The 24,495-nt window shown below is 43.8% G+C and overlaps 1 protein-coding gene across 1 annotated transcript in view; it reads left to right on the forward strand.

Moving 5' to 3' along the window:
* Window positions 1-5,809: 5,809 nt before the first annotated feature.
* The window catches only part of IDS (iduronate 2-sulfatase), a 46,180-nt gene continuing 27,494 nt past the window's right edge, over window positions 5,810-24,495 (forward strand). The window contains exons 1-5 of the mRNA XM_088478847.1: window positions 5,810-5,992; window positions 17,074-17,210; window positions 19,385-19,562; window positions 22,151-22,239; window positions 23,175-23,375. Of these exons, the coding sequence (XP_088334973.1) occupies window positions 5,881-5,992; window positions 17,074-17,210; window positions 19,385-19,562; window positions 22,151-22,239; window positions 23,175-23,375 (717 nt within the window). The 5' untranslated portion in view covers window positions 5,810-5,880. The remainder of the gene's footprint in view (window positions 5,993-17,073; window positions 17,211-19,384; window positions 19,563-22,150; window positions 22,240-23,174; window positions 23,376-24,495) is intronic.

The following is a 24,495-nucleotide window of genomic DNA, read 5'->3' on the forward strand; positions in this document are numbered from 1 at the left end:
TTTTGGAATAAACTGCTCATTTAATCTTGTTACATATCGGACACTTGTTCTTGATGTGCGTTATACTATACTCACGATGACTGTACTTCTTTGAATTTTTATTTGTATTTGTCATGCTTCAAAATGTTTTATCAGCACATTTATATCCAGCATATGGCTCCCTTAAACTAAGCTAAACAATACCAGCTTTCTATCAAATGGTCGATTAATTCAGCGTCAGGAGCACCTTCCCAGTGAATCCCAGAACTCCTTATGCTTCACACGCACACAAACAACCCATGTGCTGCAGCTGTGTTTTAAAGGTATCCAGCAGGGAACAACATCTTTACCCCTATCTACTCTATGTTCCAGGGAATGAGTCATGTTCTTTATAGCAGAACATGGCAAAGAACCTCCTTTGCCGCATGAGCGGTAGCTCCGATTTGCGGAGAAAGGTTGTCTCTCTTTAAAATAAGGTGTTTTTGATCCATCAGGTGGGGGCTTTTCTGGGTACTCAGAAACCCTCCTGTGTGTGCCACTGAGTGGGCTCCATGGAAGGAGACCCAGGAGGACTCAACTTCTGCAAAAAGACAACATAAAAAAGGCAGGCTGGAATTTGCCAAAATGCATATGTATTGTGAGAAAAACATGGGTTCTCTTTTTTTGTGGAACGGTACCAACAAATTTGTCCATTTCTGGGATGGAATAACTAAAGATCAATTTTGTTCTCAACAGTTTTAATTTAACTAAAAAGGAATGAAATTACTGTCAAAAAGAGATGGATACACTTCAAAGGTCACAAACTATTACAGAAAAAACGCTCAATTGACCATGGCAACAACACCACATCTCTCACTTGCTCCAAAATTCCCCCACATAGATGCAGACCAATACTTTCCAGAAAAGCAACAACCCCTTACCTGATACCCATCCCGATTTTGGCAGGAAAGTCCCGATTTATTGGGAATTTAACAGTGTCACGTGATCGGCATGTGTCCCAATCTGCGGGAAGTCTGCAAGTATTTCCTCAACCACACCCACAAAAGTTGGTGCATCCAGTGCCTGCCGCAATACAACGGTGTTTTTGAGCTAAGCATACCCACTGAGGGCATGGCCATATCAATTCATGTTATAGCTATTCCCATTATGATTGTGCCACAACCTCAGCATTCTGCATCCTGCACCCATTCCCAAATCAAAATGTACCATCACTCGGAATTATGCAAACTCTGGATATGTCACTCAGACCTCACTACAGGACCCCTAAATGTCTTACAGATGGATTAAGGAAAAAGTAATAAGAAAAGAAGAATTTACAATATTTATATTTAATAAAGTGTGGCTTCTGGAGCCTTTTATTCAATGAAAGTTTATTTTAAACTTTAATCTACATTTATTTTTATATTAGTAATTGTGGAACATTGAGCTGTGGTGATTCTGAGTCAGTTGTAAAGTGGCTGTATTTGTGGACAGCCATGGAAGCCAGATTTGTTATTGTATGCTAACGCGACATTCCATACAGCTAATGCAGGGGTCTGTGCGTCTGCAAGTGGGAAGCGGCACCGTCCAATTACTTTACACCAGCCGCTGCAACCATCATTAGTACTGGCACCAGCCCCATGCTACATGCAAGTCATGCATCAGAAACAGGCTTCCATTTACACCGCAACATTTTCATGACACTACTACAAGTCAGGGCGATTCTGTTAGCATTGTAGATGCCCAATTCCTGCCCAAAAACTGCCAATTTCATGGAAAGACAGGTCAGGCCATGTTCCGTCCAATAGTATGTACAAATGCAAAGATGCGTAAATTCGCCAGTTGCATTCATGCACAGAGATCTGTCCAACTCAGAATCAATCTCTCAGTGACCCCCAGTGCATTGCACCAGGAACACAGTAAAGGAAAGGTTGCCATTCCAAGGGTTCTAATCTTGTTTATTAGTTAAACTCCCAGGGGTATATTTACTAAAGTGCGGGTTTATAGAAGTGGAGATGTTTCCCATAGCAAGCAATCATATTCTATTTATCATTTATCTAGCACCTTCTAGAAGATAATAGCTAGAATTTGATTGGTTGCTATGGGCTACAACTCCACTTCTAGAAACCTGCACTTTTGTAAATATACCCCCACAGCCCAGATTGGTTTTGAAAGTAGAAACCAGGGGAACACAATGGGTTTTATATTTGCATCCAAAAAGTATTTTCCTTTTATGTTTTTCCAATTGACTTCAAAGCAATCTTGAATTGCGTGCAAACATTCTATGATTTCCGCAGTGATTTACTAAATTGATCCTTCACAGTCAGGCAAACCTTTGTTTTTGCTTTTTAAAAACTGTTGACTTAAATGTCAATTTTCCTTTAATAGATTTGAAAATTAACAAATTAATCTGTAAATGAGTAATATTTAGAACCATTGTAAATCCCTCTATCCCCTGAGTCTGTCCTGGAAATGGATTCTGGTAACTTGTAATGCTGCACCACTTTCTTATGTAATAGTAACAATCAGTTGCAGATTAAGAATTAAAAATGTACCTAGAAAATATTCTGAAAGTGATTGTGTTCGAATTGTTGTTAGGCTGGGTCAAATTGGCAGCATGCATATACAGTATTTACATGTAATCTGCTGGTGTGGGCTCTGTCATACCAATGGCTTTGACGTGGTCATAATGCAAGGGGCATGGCTATCACTCCAGACAGTGCTAGGTTGCCCTCCAACCCCTTGCCATTCAAATACACCAACAATGCTGAGTGTCCCCTGTTAAATGCACATAGCTAAGCACTTTAAAAGGCATAGCTGCGTAAAGACAGCCATACCAATCTGATAGAGGTGAACAAAAACAAAAAGTCCCCACATAATTATTGGCAGGCCCTATAGTTGGAAGCGATGTGTGATGGAGGTAAGTCCACACAATAGATAACTAAACCAGGTCTTTGGTTTTGGTAGAAAAGGTTTGCAAGATGACATAGTTAATGCAGTGGGTATGTACTAGAATAGGTACACAGTGCACATATAATGTATTTACGATCTAGCCAGGAACGTATAGGGGAGCACAGACTGATTGCGTACAAACAAGAGCATGACGTCACGCAGAGGGGTTGGGCCACCAACACCGGAAAATGCAGCACTGCCCGGAGACTAACCTTACAGCTTGCTGTCCAGTGCTGCCAGGGAGCTGAACAGTGACAGCAAATATTTATTTTATTAATGTCCCTGATACTTATGATTCACCCATTCTGCTAAGCTTTGTGACCCTATGTCTGGACAGTGGGGAAAAAACCATCAGCGCCCTGTCTTCCATCAATGGCAGAGATCCATCAGCTTTCCTCCATCGATGACACCCATCGACCATCGGTGGTCCACCTTTGATGGTTGATGGCTATGTCTACATTAGTCACAACCAATTTTTGTCCTGGTAACAGGACTTTCTTGCAAAAACTGGACTGTTTGGGATTATGCTAGCCAGAACTACCATGACTGCTGCAATCGTGCAACAAAACATAATCATTTAGTCAATTCTGAGATTGATAAATACATTTTTGTCATTGTTTGTGTACTAATAATGAATGAATTAACACTTAACTGGCTTGGTCGCATGACAGGCTACAAGGATCTGCTAGACATGCCCACAGGGTGGGGCTACAGGCATCACCTAGGTCAGAGGTTCCCAAACTAGGGATGGCCATCGTTCCTCAATGTTTTCAAAACATTGATGGTTGCCGGCCAATGTTAACTAGTTTTGCCATCAATGGCAGAGAACCAATGGTTCTCCGCCATCGATGGATGAGTGGGAGCCGATGTTTGGATGAGTAGGAGCCCCTGGCACTCGCTATGCCCTGCCACAAATTTTTAATTGGCCCACGGTCTGCAGTGCCTGCAGCAGAGGTAACCATCTATGGGGTGCAAACCATCGATGATTCACCATATGTGATTTTTGTAATCACCGATGAGCACCCCACCGATGGCCATTCCTATACCAAACTCCGCCATTACAGTCCAGGTTTTAAGGATATCCATGCTTGAGTACAGATGGTTAAATCAAATTGATTGAAGTGCTAATTAACTCACCTGTGCTCAAGCATGGATATGCTTAATATCTGGACTGTAATGGCGAAGTTTGGGAACCTCTGCCCTCTGCAGGGCCGCAACTATGGGGGGGCGGGCACGTTCCCTGGGAGCAGAATTAAATGGGGCGAGCATACCACCAATGGGGACCTTGTGGCAGCAGATGTAGATTTGAAGCCTACACCTGTGCCTGCAGCCAGCCGCCCGCAGCCCTTGAGAGACACAGCGCCCTCTGCTGTTATTTTAATGTGGCTGCTTGTGGCGCCGGTCGCAAGCCAATCGGAACTCGTGGACCAGCAGCCAATCAGCATCGGCTTCCAGTCTGCGAGGTCCGATTGGCTCGCGACCGGCGCCACATTAGAATGACTCCAATGGGCGCTGTATTTCTCTCAAGGAAAGGCTGCCGGGCGGGTGTACGCTTTCAAATGTACACCTGCTGGGCTGCTGTCAGAGGAGGGGGACGAGGTGAGAGGCTGTGGGGTGGGGGGCCATAATGATATAAGGGGCATTACTGTGTGTGCCATAATGGTGTTAGGGTTATTACTGTGTGCCATAATGGTGTGAGGGGCATTACTATGTGTAGCAGAATGTATAGGGGGCATTACTGTGTAGCAGAATGTATAAGGGTATGCAGTCAGGGAGCCGACGGGCGAAATGCCAACCGCTGGCTTCCCGACTGTGCAATCCCGACAGGGGACTAATGATAGGCATCGAAATCCCGACGCCTATCATTATCCCTACGCTGGGAGCCCGACGCCCGGCATACCAAACGAACGTAAGCCGAGCAGCGGGGGCGGACAGCCGCGGGGGGAGGGTTAGGCTAGGGGCTACCGGGGGGGACTTAGGCACCCCCCCGGGAGGGTTAGGCTAGTGGAAGGGGGGGTTAATGTTAGGCACCCCCCCGGGAGAGTTAGGTTTAGGCTGTGGGGACGGGGGGGGGGGTTAGGTTTAGGCACTTACGAGGGGAGTGTTAGGGTTAGGCACCCCTAAGGGAAGGTTAGGGTTAGGGGAGGAGAGGGTTAGGTTAGTTACTTTACTTACCTGTCGGGATCTTCACTGCTGCCGGTGGGGCATTACTGTGTGTGGCCCTGCCCTAGGCATATTTGGCTTCTACAAAAAATAGTATTTATTAAATACGTTTTGTAAATAGATATTATTACTCTATTTTAAAATTTTTTAATTTATAATAGTATAGTAACAAAATATTTGCTAGTTAAGTGATTAAAATAAAAACATACCAGTACTAAATACAAACAAACTGTATAATGCATTCTATTATCATTCGCTTAGAAAAGAAACTCCGGTTTACCCTATAAAAAAAAAGTACACAATTCACCTTGGTTACAAAAAAAAAAAAGTTGTTCATTTTCTGCTCACGAAGATATATATCTGCTTTCACTCATGACGGCATTTCTCTCTGTAATAACCTGCAATTATTTCAGAATATCTGCTAATATTATTCTAGTATACAATAGTAAGTTATAATTTCTAAACATTCTGACCCGGAACCACACTGCTCTTACAGTATATGCAATTTTTCTGTGCTGTGCATGGGTACAGTATCCCAGGTACTGTATATGCAGCACAGCTGGAATCTGGAAAGGAAGGAACTGATGCTTGCTTGGTGGTGCTATAAGTAAAACACACTTTTCTTTCCCAAAGTACAGCCAACCAAAGCCAATCCCAATCACCCATACAGTGTCCAATCACCATCTGGTAGAAGTACACCAATCGCAGCAGAGCTCTCAGTAATGCAGTAGAAGCTGGGAGGAAGTAGAGCACACACATATATCACTTGCGATAGAAGTTACAGTAGCTGCTGAATAACAGATCTGTATGACAGGAATTCCCCCTAGCATGAGATCATTATGTTGCAGCAGCCCGGGACCCCTGCTTGTTCTGTCTGTCATTACTGCTGTCTCTGGAAGACAACTGGAGTCTGTCACAGGTCATATGCTGCTATACATGCTTACTGTTATACATGCGTTGCTAGTCCAATAGTTATTGCCTGCTGGTTGTAATATTTCACATATTACATATGTCCTATTGTCATTGTGAAACATCCGTGTTCAACAGTGCATATTAAGCTGGAGGCTGTAATTGCAGCATTGCACACAAGTTAAAAAGGCATTTTATTTTGCTCGGATGACAGTAAATTGCACTGTTTGCTATTGTGCTGTTTTTCTGTGGGGAGAACAATATGCAGTAAATATGTTGACATGTTCATATGTTGACACTAGAATGTCAACATCATAAATGTCGACATCTTGAAATTGTCTATATAGTTACTGTTTACCTTATGGTGAATGTCAACATAATATACTGAACCCGGGGGAAGTACATTGGAGCTTGTCGTCTACAGCTGTGGTTCTCCCATACTTGGTGCAGGTTGGCTGGCTGATATTGGTTTCAATCTATTAAATCCAACAAGTATATTGTCAGCTACTTTTCTGCAGAAGGAAGTAGGAAATTAAATGCAATAACAATGTTTTGAAAATAATATCAGTTTTGGAATTTGGAATTTTTTAAAAATTGTTTCCAGTTAATATCCTGTATTGTTTTAGATTGTTGTAGATTATTGTATACTGTATATGTTAAATATTGTCATAGATGTTCAAATAATTTTGAGTAAGTTCTTTAAAATCATGTTCGATATAGGGGTCAATCCTATTCCATGCGAACGGTGCGAGTTGCCATTGCAACGGCGTTAAAACGCTGTTAACGGACCGGCACCTCTCAACCCTTAGCGGCCCACTCTGGGCGCTATGGGGCTGCGAGCACTTTTAAGCGAATCCGGGCTGCTGTCAAGTGCGGCTGTTGCCGCAATGACTCGCACCTGCGAGATCATCGCAAGTAATTGGATTGAGCCCTTAGGCTGGTTTTATTCTTGCAAAAACTCTAAAAAAAGGAAAATGCTACTTTTAATAGTTTAATAATATTTACATCTTGTGTGTGTGGATTGTAGAGGTCAATTTATCAGACTATTTACGATGTGCTGCGTTTTATTTCCCCTGCTGCCTTCTCCAGTTATGTGCATTTGATGCAAGTAAAAGTGTTAGCCTAAGGGAAGTATCCATGATTAACGCCCCCCAAGCACATTTTCAAGTGCTTGTATCTGCATAAAGCCTGGCAACTCTGGGGTGTAAGCAGCCTAAATGAAAATTGCGTTGGGTACGGGATCCAGACGATCGGAATACCGACAGCGGCATCCCAACTAGTTTTGGTAATTATTTTAACCCAAATCTTAACCCTTACCCTCCCCCTTATCCTAACCCTAACTCTCCCCCAAGTGCTTAACCCTAACCTTAATACCATTGAAATCTGCTAGAATTATGACCGGGATCCTGACTGCATCACTGAAAATCCTGTAAAAAAAAATGTAAACCTGTCAATGCAAGGAGAAATCTACACAGTACAATAGTATAAAATCATATGTCAGTTGAGCTAAAAAAGAAACAGTTTGTTATTATATTTATGATTTAATAGTACTAGTGTTCCCGCTAGACTGCGGGCAGGGTGCTGGGGGTGCTGGCAGGGAGTCTATGGGGCAGATTCAATTAGCCGTGAAAAGTCACATTTTGGCAAAAGGCGTTCAAAGGTGCGAACTTTTCGCACAAAACTGCGTATCGCGCAATCCTATTGCCGAAGTTTTTGCATGCGCGAAAACTCCATAGACAAAAACCAGCAAACTGTTTCACCATCACAGAGCAGGCGAGCTCAGGGAGGACAGAAACCTCTTGTGGAGCAGAAGGGCATAAAATGTGGGGACTTGAGGCCTGATTCAGACCCGTTCACTAGGATGCGTTTGCATGCAGCCGTCAGCAGCCTGAGAATGAAAACCCTGCGATCGCTAGCAAGACATTATCACGCCCACTATGTCTTGCCGTGCGATCATGGTGTGTATTTATGACGCCCGCCAGCCTGACACAAGACGCCCACTTTCCCTTCATAAAAAACGTCCTCTCCAGGAAGTGTATTAAGCATTCGGTAACATCGGACCCATACGCAGCACTTGTGGCTTACCATACCCTACTGCAAGCACTGCTGTGTGTAATTCAGCCATGTGACGTGTATGCTGACGCTGCGTCTTTATTATGCACGCCCCTGAAACACACAGATGCGCCTACGTTTGCACCACCACACCCCCGTCACCATCGACCGACCCCTGTCACCACCCACAAACGGCTCGTCCTGTCACTCATGCTAGCAGAGCGTCTGTGTACAGGGTGTGAACGCTTCCCGATCGCATGGACTAATTCACGCACTGCGTCTTGTACGCATGCACAGATTGCAAACATCGGCAGACTACGTCCGAATGCAACCTAGCGAACGGGTCTGAAGTTTTTAATTTTTTCAAACTGCACTTTATAGACATAAAATTATACTAGCACTCATTTTAATGTACCCCCAATTTAACTACAGCAATTATTTTCTCCAAAAAATATTGTTTTTTTATCATTTTCAACACTTAAGCAAATATGCATATAACAGCCATTTGACACAATTTAAGTACCCAAAAAACTTTTCTTAGGGCTATTAATACACTTCTATATTTTGTCCTATGTCAGTTAAGTTTTTTTATGAGGTTCAGACTGATTTCCCGAAAATGTGCTGTACATTTTTCTGGTTTCACCATGCGCAGTTTTCGCACATATACTTTTTTTGTAATAGAATAGGGCGAAAAACGGGAGCATGCATTTCCAAAAGACATGAAAATATTGCACCAAACATGCGACTAGTGCGAGAACTTCTCCAGGGTTAAGATTTAATTTTATCGCGGCTAAATGAATCTGCCCCAGTGCCCGCTCCCAAAAAAGGGGCATGGTTGGCCAGAGAGGGGGCATGTCCTTGGGACACACCTCCCAATGTGTCACACTTGGGGGCGTGCCCAGCACATACGGAGGTGCTGGCCTTCCCCCAAGCTCTCCCCTCAAAGTGAATCAATGCCATGCGCATGGCGTCTATTCACCTGGCGGTGATCGTCACCACAACTTTTTTCCCATCCCCAGAACACTGCGGCCCGTGGGTTGGGAAGGCTCAGGGCATGCTGTTTTAGTGGGGCGCCGCTAAATGGGCAGGGCGCATTTTGCCCTTTTAAAATCTGGCAGGGCACGGCGTCCCACTAAAACAAGCTTGCCGGAACACTATAGTACCTTTTTAGTCTAGGTTATAAAAATATACATTGGTATCTGAAACTTTTCATAAGCATGCATTATTATTAGTAGTGGTAGTAGCATTATTTTCTGCTGTAACCGCTTTTTCAAATTATATATATATATATATATATATATATAATTATTATTATTATTTTTTTTTTCCTTGCTGGGGAAAGTGAGTGTTATATGACCATTTTTTCAGGATCTTGATATATATATATATATATATATATATATATATTATTAGGGGTGTGCACCGGCCACTTTTCGTGTTTTGGATCTGGATCTTTCTTCGTGTTTTGGATCTGGATTGGTTTTGCCAAAACCACCCTTCCGTGTTTTGGGATCTGGGTTTTGTGTTTTGGATCTGTATTTTTTTATAAAAACAGCTAAAATCACAGAATTTGTGTGTTTTTCTGCTCCTATGCTATTATTAACCTCAATAACCTTAATTTCCACTCATTTCCAGTCTATTCTGAACACCTCACACCTCACAATAGTGTTTTATATCCAAGAGGTTGCACCAAGGTAGCTGGATGACTATGCTAAGAGATACGAGTGGGCGGCACAAACACGTGGTCCATCTAGGAGTGACACTGCAGTGGCAGACAGGATGGCAGTTTGAAAAACTAGGCCCCAAACAGTACATAATTCAAAGAAAAAAAAAGAGGTGCAAGATGGAATTGTCCTTGGGCCCTCCCACCCACCCTTATGTTGTATAAACAGGACATGCACACTTTAACAAACCAAACATTTCAGCGCCAGGGTCTGCCACACGACTGTGGCTGAAATGATTGGTTCGTTTGGGCCCCCACAAAACAAGCTGGCAATTAATCTGTCCCTGCACAAACTGGCTCTATGGAGGCAAGATGTCGTCCTCATCCTCCTCATCCACCGATTCCTCACCCTCTTCAGTGTTGTGTACATCCTCATCCTCACAGAGTATTAATTCGTCCCCGCTGGAATCCACAACCACAGGTCCCTCTGTACGTTCAGGAGGCTGGTCTCCCTGGAAGAGTTGATAATTCATTTTATGAACATCATCTCCACATTTTGTGGAAGCAACCTCCTACGCCTTTCGCTGACAAGGTTCCCGGCTGCACTAAACACTCTTTCGGAGTACACACTGGAGGGGGGGCAACTCAGGTAAAATAGAGCCAGTTTGTACAGGGACCTCCAAATTGCTTCTTTTTCCTGCCAGTACAGGTACGGACTGTCTGACATGCCTACTTGGATGTTGTCACCGATGTAATCCTTTAACAGACAGACGCACGCTTGTCGCTGCTGCTTTAAGGATGCAGGTGCGGCTATAGCCCACACATTTCACAAAGAAAGAAAAAAAAGAAGAATATTTTTATTGTTTGTGGAGCACACTTTGAGGGTGTCACCACTCTTTAACAGACAGACGCACGCTTGTCGCTGCTGCTTTGAGGACAGTATCATATGCAGTGACAGTAGACTTGTCAGAAATTGTTGGCACGTCCTTCAGTCCGGACCAGATGTCCAAACCGGCCCTTGACTTATGACACAGGCGCACGCTTGACGCTGCTACTGTGTTGATGCACGTGCGGCTACATCGCACACAAGTCACAAACACATAAAAAAATAGTTTTTTATTTTTTGGAGCACTTTGAGGGTTACACCACCCTTTAACAGACAGACGCACGCTTGTCGCTGCTGCTTTAAGGATGCAGGTGCGGCTATAGCCCACACATTTCACAAAGAAAGAAAAAAAAGAAGAATATTTTTATTGTTTGTGGAGCGCACTTTGAGGGTTACACCACCCTTTAACAGACAGACGCACGCTTGTCGCTGCTGCTTTGAGGATGCAGGTGGAATCTAGACGGGATTTGGAACCGGGGACACACTACCTCCATCAATTGTCTAAATCCCACTGCACTAATGGTGGATACCGGACGCACGTCTAACACCAACATAGCAGTCAAGGCCTCAGTTCTACGTTTTGCTTCAGGATGACTGCTGTCGTACTTCATCCTCATCGCTAGGGACTGTTGGAGGGTCAATTGTTTAGTAAAAGTAGTGGTGTTCCTACTTCCTCTCTGGGATGATGAACAACTCCCAGCAGCAGCAACAGCACTAGGAGGAAGTGGTTCTTGATCTTTCCCTATTTTATTTTTATCGGAGAAAGTTTGGTCCTCCATTTATGTTATATTGATATATACGTGCAGCTAAGGCGCACACAAACACAGAAAATATTTTTTTATTTTTGCTGGAGAGTAGTGCACTTTGTGGGTTACACCACCCTTTAACAAATGAGCCAGCCGGCTCTTTACTTATGGGACACAGGCGCACGCTTGGCGCTGCTCCTTTGTTGATGCACATGCAGCCACAGTGCACACAATTCAGAAACACAGAAAATATTTTTTTATTTGGTTTGGAGTGTACTTTGGGGGTTACAGCACCCTTTAACGGTCAAGCCAGCCGGCCCTTTACTTATGACACAGGCGCACGCTTGGCACTACTTTGTTGATGCACGTGCGGCTACTGCGCACACAATTCGCAAACAGGGAAAAAATATATTTTTTTTTAGCACTTGGGGGGAGCACCCCTGATGGACAGAGCACCCCCTGGACAACACTACAGCACCCCTTTAGGACTGGGACACTGCACAGGACTTTGGAGTGGACACAGCCCCTATGGACAACTGACTGCACAACACAGTCCAGCCAGCCCCTATGGACTTTGAAGTAGTGGACACAGCCCCTATTAACAACAGCAGCACAGCACAACACAGCCAGCCCCTATGGACTTTGAAGTAGTGGACACAGCCCCTATGGACAACAGCAGCACAGCGCAGCACAACACTACTCTGCACTACACTACACTACACAGCCCAGCCAGCCCTAACTCCCACCCTCCCTCTTCACTGTCCACAGCCGAGTGAGAAAATGGCGCCGACGCGGGTACCTTATATAGGGTCCAAAACCCGCGAGATCCAGAAGGCGGGATGATGACGTTTTGCCTCGATTTCAGATCCGGGTCAGGCGGGAAAAGTCGAGCCTGACTCGGATCGGCCTCGGATCGGGGGGGTTCGGATTTCAGAAATCCGAACCCGCTCACCCCTAATAATATATATATATATATATATATATATATATATATATATATAGTGACACAGTTAGGTTAGGGGGTCCCTCTCCTGGGTAGAGGACTCCTTCCTTACACACACACACAGCAGCAGGGAAGCAGCACACCAGTCTGGATGCAAGTACAAGCTGATCGGCGCCAGTCTTTATTGTACAATGTCAGAAACATAAAGAAAACATAAATATAAATCCTAGCCCTGTCGGGGCACTAACTTCACAGGTAGTTCCCTCACTACCAGAACCTGGCAGGGCCTAATGCCCTCGCCAGCAACAAAAGCACAGCACAACACTCACAGTTAGGTATCCAAGTGTCTCTGAGCAAACTCCCTGTCTGCTCTCCCAGGTGAGACAATCAGCCCTAAACAAACTAGGCTTATATTGGCCACTCTCAGGTGGAAAACTAACAATCCTGTTACCAGGCTGCGAGAACCAAAACCTGGAGTGGCCGTGGGTGGAGCCCTCCCTCTCCTCTCACCCACAACCACCAGGTCCCAAACCGTCTTTTCAAAAAGCCGAAACTCAAGCCTGCTACACTGTAGACTTTCTCCTGGGGGTTTAAAACACAAAAGACAGGAATCTGGGACAAATGTACCTGCCACAGACCACTTTACCAGTGATCCTATCACATATCCCCCCCCTTTGTTTCGACCTGTGGGGCGGAACAACTGAAGCCCCCAAACAATGAACGCGTGACAACGCGTCAGCATTGGCCAGCTGGCTTCCTGGCCTGTGTTCCACTGAAAATTTAAAAGTTTGTAACGCCAAGAACCATCTTGTAATTCTCGCATTACTGTCCTTATTTTCAGACATCCACTTCAGAGGGGCATGGTCAGTGATCATTTTGAACTTTCTTCCGACCAAGTAGTACCTGAGAGCCTCTAACGCCCACTTTATGGCCAACGCCTCCTTCTCCACTGTGGCATAGTTTCTCTCATGTACATTCAACTTTCTGCTAAGATAGAAAATAGGGTGTTCCTCACCCTCCTTGTTCTGGGACAGGACCGCTCCTATACCTACTTCTGATGCATCGGTTTGTACCATGAATTCCCTTTCAAAATTAGGAGTCATCAGGACTGGTTGGGAACACAACGCTACTTTCAACTCCTGAAAAGCTTTCTCTGCCTCAGGACTCCATTCTACCATGACTTTTTGTTTGCCTTTGGTCAGGTCAGTCAGTGGGACTTCCATGGTGGCAAAGTTGGGTATAAACCTCCTGTAGTACCCCGTAATTCCCAAGAAGGCTCTCACCTGCTTCTTATTCGGAGGCCGCGGCCAGTTTTGTATGGCATCAACTTTATTGAGCTGAGGCTTTATCAGGCCTCTGCCAATGGTGTATCGCAGATATTTTACTTCCTCCATGCCTAGACAACACCTTTTTGGGTTGGCTGTCAAACCTGCCTTATAGATGGAGTCCAACACTGCTTGCACCCTGGGTAAGTGAGACTGCCAATCAGGACTATGAACGACCACGTCATCCAGATAAGCAGCCGCATACCGTCTATGGGGCCTTAGAATCCTGTCCATCATTCTTTGGAAGGTAGCAGGTGCCCCATGTAGCCCGAAGGGCAACATCTTGTACTGAAACAAGCCCTCTGGCACTGAAAAAGCTGTCTTTTGTTTGGCGCTCTCGGTTAATGGTACTTGCCAATACCCTTTGGTTAGGTCAAGAGTGGTTAAATACCTTGCCGTCCCTAGTCTCTCAATCAGTTCATCCACTCTTGGCATCGGGTAGGCATCGAATTTTGAAACACTGTTCAACTTTCGGAAGTCATTGCAGAAACGCACACTCCCGTCGGGCTTTGGAATCAACACAATGGGACTTGACCATTCACTATGTGATTCTTCAATAACCCCTAACTCTAGCATATTTTTAATTTCTTTTGACACCGATTCTCTTTGTGCTTCTGGTAACCTATAGGGCTTTAGATTAACTTTAACCCCTGGGTCAGTGATGATGTCATGTTTAATGACCGAGGTTTTCCCAGGTACGTCAGAGAACAGCACCCTATTTCTAATCAGAAACTCCTTGACCTCTTGTTGTTGAATTGCCGACAGGGTTTTTGCCACTGTCACTTCGGGAACTAAGGGCCCTGGACTTACTGGAGGGTCTCGGACGGCCGACAGTACCGTTCTATCTTTCCAGGGCTTTAACAGATTTATATGGTATATCTGTTCCGGCTTTCTTTTCCCCGGCTGGTAAACTTTGTAATTGACCTGCCCCACTCTTTCTAAGATTTCAAAGGGCCCTTGCCATTTACAGTGAGTACACACATGTGGTTATCAGTCTCAGCCTGCCGGTCAGCCGTACAGGCTATCTGTGCAAAGAAAGACCCCCTGCGGTAGACATGAGCAGTATCACATTGCATAGGTTCAGTTGTAAGTGCACAATTAGCGGCAATATGGCCGAATCCACCACATCGGAAACACTGAGTCATATTAATGTCTAGTCGTTTACGGGGCAAGAACCTTCCTGGCCTGGCAGGCCTGTCTCCAGGTTCTACACCCTCAGTCTTAGGTACATTTCACCGCCCAGCACCCTTCTCCCCTGGAACAGTCTTACCAGTGTCTCTGGGAGTTCGCCAGTGCGCCATCGGGGCTCGGTGGGGCATACTCATCAGCTCCTCAGCCGCCACGTACCTCTCCACCAGCTCGTCCAACTGGTCCGCGGACTTAGGGTCTGCATGGCTCACCCACTTGCGCTGAGTCACAGGTAATGATCGCAGGTACTGGTCCATCACGACCCTTTCCACGATCTGTGGTCCCGTCAGCGTCTCGGGCTGTAGCCATTTTGAGGATAGATGGACGAGGTCATGCATCTGTGAATGTGGAGGCTTGTCCTTATGGAACTCCCAGCGGTGGACCCGTTGGGCACGAACAAAGGTGGTGACTCCCAAGCGAGTTAGGATCTCCTGTTTTAGTTTTTTATAGTCCTTGGCATCAGCCAGGCATAAGTCGAAATATGCTTTTTGTGGCTCCCCAGACAAAAAAGGTGCCACCAGACTTGCCCACTGCTCCTGGGGCCAACTCTCCCTTTCGGCCGTTCTTTCAAATGCGGCGAGATAGGCCTCCACATCATCGCCCGAAGTCATCTTTTGGAGGAAGTGACTGGCTCGTACGGAGTGAGTGGTGGCGGGAGGACCAGTATTAACATCTCTGGGCTGGGCGACCAGGTGCTGTACCACCTCTCTTATGGCCTGGCTGTTTTCCGCTAAGGCCTGGCGGGTTTCCTCAATGGCGACCTGTTGAAGTCTGTTAGTCTCCTGCTGAGCTCTGGTAGATTCCTGCTGAGCTGCTGTAGCTTGGAGCAAGGCCTTAATAATGTCCTGCATTTTGTCCTGGGGTGTAGGTTGGAAGCTGAACCTTGCCTCTCTGAGCATTGGCTGACGCCTCCTCTATGGGACTCCAAGGACACAGTGTTACTTCCACACTCACAAATTGGGTGTCTGTCCCTTTAATTTGTAAATGGAACGTTTTCCTTTAGCTGCAACTTCAGTGTGTGTGGTTGCCCGCATTCTCCACCATATTGTGACACAGTTAGGTTAGGGGGTCCCTCTCCTGGGTAGAGGACTCCTTCCTTACACACACACACAGCAGCAGGGAAGCAGCACACCAGTCTGGATGCAAGTACAAGCTGGTCGGCGCCAGTCTTTATTGTACAATGTCAGAAACATAAAGAAAACATAAATATAAATCCTAGCCCTGTCGGGGCACTAACTTCACAGGTAGTTCCCTCACTACCAGAACCTGGCAGGGCCTAATGCCCTCGCCAGCAACAAAAGCACAGCACAACACTCACAGTTAGGTATCCAAGTGTCTCTGAGCAAACTCCCTGTCTGCTCTCCCAGGTGAGACAATCAGCCCTAAACAAACTAGGCTTATATTGGCCACTCTCAGGTGGAAAACTAACAATCCTGTTACCAGGCTACGAGAACCAAAACCTGGAGTGACCGTGGGTGGAGCCCTTCCTCTCCTCTCACCCACAACCCCCCAGGTCCCAAACCGGCTTTTCAAAAAGCCGAAACTCAAGCCTGCTACACTGCAGACTTTCTCCTGGGGGTTTAAAACACAAAAGACAGGAATCTGAGACAAATGTACCTGCCACAGACCACTTTACCAGTGATCCTATCACAATATATATATATATATATATATACACATATACATATACATATACATATATATATATATATATATATATATATATTCCCAAACGTGTAGTATTGATGCAGGAGTTTTGAATTGGTGTAGAGACACGCTAATAATATATTGGGCGAAATGTAATTGGGTGAGAGTTTAGAAAATGTGAGCGTTTAGCAGTAAACTCTCAAACTTTTTAAACTCGCCCAATGTAAGAGTCCCAGAACATGCAAACTCACATGTTGTTTTTAGACTCAAAAAACTCTCACAATTGAAACTCTCATCCAGATGTTTTCCCATTTTGAAGCTAAAACTCGACCAATGTGAGAGCTTACTGCTAAACTCTCACATTTTCTAAACTCTCACCCTATTACATTTGGCCCATTGACTGCAACAAGTTATGCTGTGAAAATTTAGGAGATGTAGGGGAATGTGTTTATACTCTGCAATACAGCCACAGGTTTGACATTAAACAACATTTTTCACAGAATAAACCGCAAGTGAAGTAGCTCCTACGTTATGAAGCCTGATCCAGTGTGGAATATGCAATACAGTACTATGACTTATTTGACAGACGTTTGCTTTAACAACCATTTCTTAACCAGAGATACATCATTGTCTCTCTTTAGGTGGTATGAATGTCCTCCTGATAATTGTGGATGACCTCCGTACAAGCCTTGGCTGTTATGGTGACAGTATTGTTAAGTCTCCTAACATTGATCAGCTGGCATCTCAAAGTGTACTGTTTACAAATGCATATGCCCAGGTAAGAATGTTAGTTCTCTTAGCCAGGCTTTTTAAGAAAATTACTAATAACTGAGAGCAAATGAAAATCCAGGGTTGGGTACAGTTGGTTGACAGTTATCATGTTGATATTCATAATATCAACGTGAGAATGTCGACATAGTAGATAGGTCGTCATGCTGAGCATTGTAAATGATGACCACGTTAACATTTATCATGTCTACATGGAAGATATGTCAACATAATGAACTGTCAACAAACACTCCCTTGTGGACAAGTGGTGTCTTACCTTATCCCAGCGGCTCCAGCGTCTTCCCTGGTACCCGACCGTCACATGAGGATCAGTTCTGACGGCGATGTGCAGTGAGTATTATCCCCACTGTCCCTAACACGAACCCTCCACCTAGTGCCTAACCCTAACCTCCCCCCCGCAGCCTAAACCTAACCTCCACCCGTAGCCTAACCATAACCCTCCTGGCGGCGCCGATATCTAACATGTCGGCATTCCTCAGACTGTCAGCATTTCACATGGTGACAGTTCAGATGTTGACATTGTGAACATGTTGGCATTCTGTGGATGTTGAGATGGTGCCTGTTGACAGTTTGAACCATGTCAACATTGTCATTTCGAGATTATGAATGTCGTCATGGTTACTATTGACCTTCTGGCCGGATACCTCTCTGGGGGCCTATTTTAGTATAGAGCGATAAACTTTTTATGCTGAAATATTTTAGAAAATCAGGGACATGTGCAATGCCTGGGGATCCACTAAGGAAAAAAGGAGCAAGTCAGTAAAATTTAATGAGTATCTGGGAATGCTGCTTTTTATTGGTTCATAGCTCTGTGGCGGGAAGTAGTCAGTTTGTCTATACGGGAATATCAATTAGGTGTAAGTATCCTTTACCTCTGGAGTGTGGTTGCAATATAATGACCTCATTGAATTCCTCCAGTATGTTGAGAAACTATATGTGGATGGGCGAATGCTGACAGCATTATGCTGGTACCGTTGTAGGGGTATATTTACTAAGAGATGTTGCCCATAGCAACCAAACAGATTCTACTTTACATTTATCTAGCACCTTCTAGAAGATAATAGCTAGAATCTGATTGGTTACAATGGGCAACATTTACACTTCTAAAAACCTGCACTTCGGAAAATATACCCCGCAATGTTAGTTAAAGGATTTTAACCGTGTTGCCATTAGAACTTTAAAATTGATAGTAGAGCCCCATATTTTCAGTTCTAATGCCAAAACGATTAAAATGCTTTAACTACCATTACATATATTGTTTTATTTTCTTTGCCCCAGGCCACCCCTCCCCTAAAATTTTTATTCCTACCGGGTTTTATGTGATCTTCAGCCCCCCCCTCTTTTGGCTTTTGTCTTACCTACTATTCTTTTGTCATTTTTCTTCCTTTTGTCTTTTCATCTGCTGTTGTACTTCTTCATTGTCACTGGCCGAGCTGCTCCTCGACAGTGCCATACTTTCTACAATGTGCCATTTTTGACTAGCTGCCTGTGATACTAGGCATGTCTGAATAAACACCGGGAGCCAGGTAACAAAAAGCAGCCTTCGAAAGCATAAGGGGTAAAGAAGTTGTCTGTCTCTATTTTTCATATTTAACTTATATCAACCTTTAGATGAATTCATTTACACATATAATTGGTCAAGCCTGACACCAGATGTTGTGCCATAACAATATACAGTCAATGGCTGTAATACAATGACCAACACTTTAGTGATGAGCCTAGTGGTAGAACCTCTTTAATTTGTAGCATGCTAACATGTATAACAATAATACATATTCTTTTTAAAGTGTGTATACTTTACCTTCTTAATTAGTTTTTGTTTTATGAAGTCACTTAAACTCTGGTTATCTCTCATTTGTTTCAGTGGCTAACATGGCATGACCCACTACTGTCATGAAATTCCCTAAACATACTCTTAATTGCTGAGCATCAGAATGTGTTGAGTTGTACGCTCCTTTTCCCTCGATTAGTATTGTTCTATGACACTTATTTTCTTTCACATTTGTGAAATCTCTAGATTCTGTAGATTACATTGTGTCATTAAAAGTGATTGACTGCTCTGAGTCTCACTGCGCCAAATAGCATTCTAGTTAGCAAAACAAGTATTGTTGTATCTCTCTGATAATCTACTCTTGTAAGTCTCTGTCATGTTCTTTGCTGCAGCAAGCAGTGTGTGCTCCCAGCAGAGTGTCCTTCTTAACAGGAAGAAGACCTGAAACTACTAGACTGTTTGACTTCAAATCCTACTGGAGGAAGCATGCCGGGAACTACTCAACACTCCCCCAGTATTTTAAAGAACATGGCTATGTAACTATGTCAGTTGGAAAAGTGTTTCACCCAGGTACGCAAGTATTACAGCTGGTTCTAATTGTCTTATATGTATGTATAATTTGATCAGTAATCAAGTCATCGGAATGATCATGGTGGCAAAGAGTATTTCTTAGAGCGTGCTAGGTATTGAACAATCCATGACCTGACCACTGGTGATTATTGTAGCTTAGTGAGGATAGGGCTGCTTATAACAGGGGGCCTGATTCATTGCCGATCGCAACTGCGATTATGTACTCAGACGGGCGATTGTTACGTTCTGCGTATGCATTGCAGTGTGCATGTGCAATGGTCTCACTGCGATCGGACTGCGTTCACAGTGACTATGCAGACCCATCGCAGAGTGATTGACAGGAAGTACCGTTTGGGGGTGGTGACAGGGGTGGTGGTCGGTGAAACGCAGGCGGGCCAGTGCATTTGAATGCCGTTCCAGGGACGTGCATAAATTAGTCACTTCGATGCCATACACAGCTTGGGCTTTCACTGCATGCGATGAGGTTAGCAATTCCTGAGTAAGATCAGACCTTGTGCAAGTGTGCGTGAGGCTTACGGTGGTACTCGATGTTACCGATGGTTTTGCAGACTTGATAAGTATTACGTATGTGTGTAAGGTGAAGTGGGCGTCCTTATGTTGTGCTGCAACGGCATTTAGATAGCAATCATTACCATATTTTCACAGTGAGACTGCGTGCGTAATCGCAGCTGTGATCACTGTTATGTGCTGACTAAGGCAAACTGTCTGTGGGGGTGATGTACTAACCCGTGGAGAGAAATAAAGTACCAGCCTATCTGCTCCTAACTGCCATGTTACATTGAAAATGACAGGAGCTGATTGGTTCATAGTTTATCTCTCTCCACTTTGTCACTGTCCAAGGCTTAGTACATCTGCCCCACAGACAGTTTCTGTATCTGCTGCCTGACCTGTTTTATTATTGGTGTCACCCCCAATGTTGTCACACATCTCTCTCAGCACCAGACCATACCACCAGGCTATTTGTTGTATGTGAGATGGTTACCTCACCTTCAGGAAACTGACATGACACCACCCTATAATTGTAGAAGCCATGTGCTGAAGATGGGGGAAGTTCCATTAACTAAATTGCCCCAGCATCTATTAGAGGGTTGAGGCTGCATCAGAACAGCATAGCTATCCCTGAATGTAGGGAATAGTGCCCTTATCTATATAATCCCCAGCTGCCATTAATCACTGATACACAGTGTGGCTAATGTGTGAAGTTTATAGTGAAGAAAATACCCCGCTGAAAATGCATGGGAGACGCTGTTAAGCCGGCAGCATGAGTTAAAGTGCAGATGATGTAATGAGAAGCCCTATTAAGAAGTAATAGAAAGTTGTGAAGGCAGGGAGAGCCTACCGTAGGTGTTCATGTGTAGCAGCCGAGAGGGTTACACTGTGAAGAGTGCTCGAGTTGCCGAGTGTGAGAATGTGATATCTGTGAAGCGTCATTGGAGCCTACAAGCTGTGAGATGCAGGAAGAAAAATTCCAGCAAAGTGAAATGTTTGCTGCAGAGGTACTACAGATACACCAGCCCGAACATGTGTGCTGACAAGTGGCTGTATGTTTAAAACCTGATTCCAAATATGAAGCGTTATAGCAAATGATACTTAAAGAAGGAGCAGGCAGGGGAAATTATGTAACAAACTAAGGCATCCGTATACTCAATACAACCAAGAGACTGTGTTGGTGGGAGAAGGTGAGTAAATGTCACATGTGACATGTCTATGAATTTGAGCAGGAAGAGAGGTGTTATTCTGAATCTTGATGAAAGTTTAGTCTTGTCCTATAAGCTGTGTGCAGGAGGAAGGAGGCGATGAGAATACTTATACTGTATATTTTGAAACCCAAGGCATATGCTTGAGGATAAGATATGATCTGGTGCCCTACTTACTGTGAGATCTATTGTGCAGCACTGCATCCATTATACATGTGCACCAGCATCTGTATCTATAAAATCTGCATCTGCGGGGACCTCATTTTCACTTCAGGGCAGAGTAAGTGTTAGAGTGGATGTGCACTACCTACCCAGTCTCCTCATATTACAGTACCTAAACAGTGAATACAAAGATAAAATGCAAATACATATAGTTTATGTCTCTTTTAATCAGGAGTCATATTTTGTTTGCATGTCAATGATAGTTTATTAAAAGCTACAAAACAACTATTGCCAGTATACAACAACATAAAACTAGTTGCATCAGTACTAAGGACCTCATTTATCAATGAGTGATGTTCTTGTTACCACTAGTTACTAATCTTAAACGGTGCTTCAACCAATCGGATTCTAATTGTCATGTGTTTGAAAAATTACATTTAAGGAGCCGATTGGTTGGAGCACCGTTTCATATTCGTAACGAGTGATAACCAGAATGTCACTTGTTGATAAATGAGGCCCTAAAACTGGAGTTTTGTGCAGTGAGAAAGACAGTATCATGATCTAAATCTTGTCTGTACATCTGGGTAGGTGTTTTAAAAGAAATTACCTATTTTGTCTGTTCAGACTTTTAAACTTGTAGAATCTTTTATGGTTCCATTATATTGTACCTGACCTGTAACAATCCTATTTTACTCGCACTTGTTTTAGGTATTTCATCTAATTACAGCGATGACTACCCATACAGTTGGTCAATTAGACCTTTCCATCCATCTTCTGAGAAGTATGAGAACACAAAGGTATATGTGAGATATTTATATTGGAATCTGTGCTGTCCCTACTGGCTTGTGCACACAAAGAAGTGCTCCATACAAGTGGAAGAAAAAAAATACAATTACTGATTTACAGCAGTTCAGTATTTGCATCCCCGGTATTGGCAGAATTATGGGAGAAATGTATTAAACCTATTAACGAGTGGTGAAGTGGGCAAGTATAGAAGTTACAGATAGCAACCAGTATAGAAGTTACAGATAGCAACCAATCAGCTTCTACCTATCATTTGATAGAGTGTGTATGATAAATGCTAGCTAGAAGCTGATTGGTTGATATGGTCAACTTTTCTACTTGTCCACTGTTTAGGAAGCTTGCCATGTATTCCCCTGTGTCTTTTAACTGTACCTTGCTAAGGGGAGATGTATGAAGCTGTGGAGAGATATAAAGTACCAACCAATCAGGTCTTATCTATCATTTTCCAAATGAAAATGACAGTTGGAAGTGGATTGGTTGGTACTTTAGCTCTCTCCACAGCCTAATACATCTCCCTTTAAATGTCATAAGTGCAGTGAAAATTCCATGGGCGGAATTCATCCCCTATCGCGCCCGACTGAGCTATTCTATTCTTGCTCCTGTCGGGCGCGATCAGCTGCCAAGCGCTACACTTCAGCTCGCAGCCCCTGGGGGATGAGAGCTGAAATGTGCGAAAAGCGACATGTTTGGGCGCCCAAACATCACTTTTCGCGATCTTTGGTCGGGTTTAGCTGCTTTACACGGCTAAACCTGACCTCTATGGGCGCGATCAGCGTGAAATACTGGCACAATTGAATAGCGGCCCGCGATCTCCTGTCACTTTAGACGGGAGAAGCGGGGCGCGAAATCAATTGAATTCCGCCCCATGACTGTTAACTGTGCTACAACAATGTCTGCTCTTGTTTACTTATTAATATGTTCTTTGTAGACTTGCAAGGGTAAAGATGGGCAACTTCATGCCAACCTGGTTTGTCCAGTGGACGTGTCTGAAGTTCCAGAGGGAACATTACCAGATATACAGAGCACCGAAGAAGCTATCAGACTCTTAAAGATTGTAAAGCAGCAGAATTCTTCATTCTTCTTAGCAGTTGGTTATCATAAGCCTCATATTCCATTCAGATTTCCAAAAGTAAGAGTAATTATCCAATATCTTCAATATTTACCAGTACGGGGTAGTTATAATAATTTAATGTAGGGGATACATTTATGTGTTTTTATGCATAATGTTCTAAATGTCCTAAAAATAAAAAGCATACACAGATAGAAATAATAAATAGCTCAAAAGCAAGTATACCATACCCTGATGGCACAGTGTGGCTATATATTTTCCTGGTGCCAGTGGTATTAGTTGACTTGGTCGTGGCTCCATTTCCACACCTGCACTGAACACAGGCAACTAACCAGAGTTCAGTGCAGTACTAGAAACTGATCGCCATGAGCCAGTAATAGGGCAGGCTGATAGCATCAAGTTTGCTAAACTTTACTTTCAGGGTTAATTTAGAAAGTGGAGTGGTTCAGCCACATTTCCAATAGACTAAGCTTGCAAACACGGACAGCTTACGTCTTTATCTATTATACTGTACACCGTTTTGTTTTTATGCTTAAATTTGTTTTCACTTGTAAGGCCAAGTACAGTGAGAGCGCGTACATGTAATTGCGAACAGACGCAGACCAACACAGTGACGCGTATAAGCCTGTAAAAGCTGTATCAGTAGCGGGCCCCTGAGGCTAGTAAAAGTACATGCTGATAATTACAGTTACTAGCACTAGCTTCTGATTGGCTGATTATGACATTCATCTCTTGTTGATAGTTGCTACCTTCGTTGCGCATGCACACATTATAATGTTTTGTATGTGTTTTTAGAATTTTTGTTTTGTATACAAGATGTAGAAATGTACCTGGATCTGGTATGAAAGAGATTTTTAAGTATATTTGAAACCTAATTAGAAATGTGTATTTTACAAGCAAAATCAATGGTTAAGTGTGTTACATATGCATGAAGCAGACGTACATGCAATTTGGGACATGTGCGTCTCAGCATATGGGCGTAAATGTAATTTTTACACACTAATTTTTGTGAGATTAAATTATATCCAATATGCCTACAGCGCAACATCTGGCCATATCTACATAGTGGCTGGCTCTTTATACAAGGTTACTTTATACCAGTAGCCATTTGCAATGCTAGGTGAATAGTGAAGTTTGGCCATATCCACCAGTGTGTCCCTCCTCCAATTTCAATCGCCAC

The sequence above is a fragment of the Taudactylus pleione genome, unplaced genomic scaffold, assembly GCF_031769625.1.
Source record: "Taudactylus pleione unplaced genomic scaffold, aTauple2 ptg000222l, whole genome shotgun sequence".
In the NCBI taxonomy this organism is placed as follows: domain Eukaryota; kingdom Metazoa; phylum Chordata; class Amphibia; order Anura; family Myobatrachidae; genus Taudactylus; species Taudactylus pleione.